At 42.9% G+C, this 2,915-nt stretch overlaps 1 protein-coding gene across 1 annotated transcript; it reads left to right on the forward strand.

Annotated features, from left to right (window-relative positions):
• Positions 1 to 1,254: 1,254 nt before the first annotated feature.
• Positions 1,255 to 2,715, forward strand: LOC119309817 (NAD(P)H-quinone oxidoreductase subunit L, chloroplastic-like). Its single transcript, XM_037585730.1, has 5 exons — positions 1,255 to 1,488; positions 1,573 to 1,647; positions 1,766 to 1,876; positions 1,969 to 2,063; positions 2,391 to 2,715. Exons 1-5 carry the CDS (start codon positions 1,339 to 1,341, stop codon positions 2,536 to 2,538), a joined length of 579 nt encoding a protein of 192 aa, XP_037441627.1. The 5' UTR covers positions 1,255 to 1,338; the 3' UTR covers positions 2,539 to 2,715.
• The last annotated feature ends 200 nt before the right edge of the window (positions 2,716 to 2,915 follow it).

A 2,915-nucleotide genomic window follows, 5' to 3' on the forward strand; every position in this document is an offset into this window, starting at 1 on the left:
TGTGCGGGGCTTGACTCCCCATGTTTTTTTAAAAAAAAATTCTTTCCTTTTCTCATTCTGTTTTCTTCCTTCTTTAAACAAATTCAGGATTTCTAAAGTTTTAAAGTTGTGAGTTTTCAAAAATATGTTTGAGAAATCATAAAATGTATGTGAACTCAAAAAATGTTTAGGAAATCATAAAAAATTCGCGGATTCAAAAAATATTGGTGGTTTTGCAAAACTGTTCACAAATTATAAAAATATGCAAATTTTGGAAAAAAAAAGGTCAGGAAATAAAATCATGAACATGATTTGAGAAAAATGACCGTGTATTCAAAACATATTCGGGAATCTGAAAAAATGTCCATGAAATTTTAGAAAATGTTCACAAAAATTAAAGAAACACAAATTTAAAATTTGTTCCCTAATTTATGAAAATCTCATTGATTCAAAAAAATGTTTGTTGAGTAAAAAATGTTCATGAATTCAAAAACTGTTTATGCATTTCAAAAAATGTTCCTAAACAAAAATAATGTTCATGATTTTTTTGAGAAAAACTAAAATTTAAAAAAAAATGATTCGAAAAACTGTTCACAGATTCAAAAGTCTTTTATGTCTAGGATTTGATTAGTTTTTCCTAAAGTCTTTATTTGTCTAGGGGTTGGGAGTAGTTCGTGGTTGATGAGATTTGTCTTTAAAGTTTTAACCATTCCCTTGCGCAACATAATGACAAGTGTGTCATGTAGTGGCAAGCTCATAGCCTTGGGATTTACCACTCGAATGTATTGCGATCACGTGAACATCACGACTATCATTGGCGAGGGTGGGAAGTAAAATAAATGGCATCATGATGAGCCACTGTGTTAAAATAGAGGGCACTCATATATCAGGGTATTGAGTCATACTTATTCGGCTAGCTCATAATTTTTTTGTCTCCCGTTGCAACGCCACTGACATACTTGCTAGTATATTATTAACAAGGGTAATGCTTTCTTCATGAAGTTTTTTTATTTAATCTAAGTTGAGTTAAATAGAAAAAAAATCGACAAACAAACAATGTTATTCCACACATCCAATTTACATAAAAAACACTTATAAGACATCTCATATCTAAAAATTATCATAAGGTAAACAGGACACAAATTCCAAGGAGTCCCAATGTTGCTTTGATCCTCCTCCAAAGTAAAAATAGATGAAGGAGGCATCCGTCACCGAGTGGCGTCCACTGGGTCCTCATCCAACGGTGCAGGCACGTCAAATCCTTCACTGCCAGACAGTGGACGCTGGTCCTTAGCCACCCCCGCCTATCCAGATAAGGCGCCACGGCCACCTGCCGTCCAAAGCTGTTACCTGCCACCAATGGAGACCACCGCCTCATGGCGCCTCCTCCCGGCCGCGTCCTCGCCGCGTCCCTCCCTGCTCCAAGCCAGACGGCAGGCGTCCTTCCCTTCGTCTCTTGAACAGCCGGCGATCTCCAAGTCCAGGATCCTCTGCCTTCTCCATGACAAGGTCTCAGCTAACCACAGCTTCGTACATAGGAGTATGTATTTGCGAGTTGTGGCATCTGATCCGTCTTCTTTCTTGCTTGCGTAGCCTGCGCCTACCGCCCAGAGCTCGCAGCTGCAGAAGCTGGCCTCCGTGTTGCAGTGCGGCGCCGTCTGGGCAGCAGTATGGACGGACACCTTTAAAATTTCATTTGATCTTGAACGAATCGCACACATGCATGGATATTAATCAGTGATCGCGCTGCGGCGAATTCGTATGTGTTTCGTGTCCATGCGTGCAGGTCCAGGCCCCCGCTGCTCTGGCGACGGTGAGCGGGGAGGAGGACCTCGACCTCCTGGGGATCCTGCCGCCGGTGGCCGCGATCGCCTTCGTCTACCTCTTCGTTGCTCCCGTACGTGAGCCTAGCTACTTGTTCTGACCCGATTTGGGGAAGAGTAATGGGTCGTTAACTGATTGTGTTCCGGCGGTGTGGCGTGCGTGCAGCCGATTATCATGAACTGGATGAGGCTGAGGTGGTTCAAGCGCAAGTTCGTCGAGACGTACCTGCAGTTCATGTTCACTTACCTCTTCTTCCCCGGGTGAGTCGGTGCCTTTCAACAGCTAGCTGCTGCTTAGTGGTTATTACAATTAAACAAAAACAATCAAGGCAAGCTCGATACATTCGGTAACATCTGCGATTGTAATGTGTTAGAAAAAAACAGTTTAACCTTACTTTAGTTTAAAACTGCTACACTTATTTTGGATCGGAGGGAGTAGTTCAGTTGAGAACCTAGTACGACAGTACGTATCCTTGTACAACCATCTTTTCCTTTTCTTTCCAAAGGGAAGTGTATATCAGTAGAAATTAAGTAGTCTTCTACCCTCAATAATATCATCAACTGAACTCGGCATCTATTCATCTGCAGGTTGATGCTGTGGGCACCGTTCGTCAACTTCAGAAAGTTCCCAAGGGATAAAACCATGAAGTATCCTTGGTCAAAACCCAAGGAAGGCACCCCGCTGTTCAAGGACAGATACCCACAAATTGACTCCTTCAGAGAGAAGTACTACTAGTATATACATACGTACTGTAAAATACAGTGGATGATCAGGAGCGACGTTTCTTTTACAGATCGATGTGCCTCTGTAACATATATTTTTCACATGTTCTATTTGGATGCCCCAAGCATATTCTAGGGCCCGCCATGAGTGCGTAAAGGAAAATCTAGGGGAATGGTCATAATCACCGTTCGACGTGTTTGGTTGCTCACAACGTTTTTGGCCTCTTCCACTCGTGGCCCTCGAAGCCAGGCGGGGAATGCAGGTTCTGGATCATGTTTTTGCAATTTGTTTTGTTACCCACAAATCCCTAGTCTGCATGAGGGCCTCAATGCTCCCCCCTGTTTGGTTGCCCGTGTTTCGGGATTTTGGCCTGGGCTGGGCTGATGCAG

Source organism: Triticum dicoccoides, chromosome 5B, assembly GCF_002162155.2.
Source record: "Triticum dicoccoides isolate Atlit2015 ecotype Zavitan chromosome 5B, WEW_v2.0, whole genome shotgun sequence".
Lineage (NCBI taxonomy): Eukaryota > Viridiplantae > Streptophyta > Magnoliopsida > Poales > Poaceae > Triticum > Triticum dicoccoides.

What these genes read in the sequence shown, in the direction of transcription:
- LOC119309817 (XM_037585730.1), top strand. Translation starts at nt 1,339, where the DNA reads ATGGAGACCACCGCCTCATGGCGCCTCCTCCCGGCCGCGTCCTCGCCG. An exon ending in TCTGCCTTCTCCATGACAAG is followed by an intron (nt 1,489 to 1,572) that starts GTCTCAGCTAAC and finishes TTGCTTGCGTAG; the next exon opens with CCTGCGCCTACCGCCCAGAG. An exon ending in TCTACCTCTTCGTTGCTCCC is followed by an intron (nt 1,877 to 1,968) that starts GTACGTGAGCCT and finishes GCGTGCGTGCAG; the next exon opens with CCGATTATCATGAACTGGAT.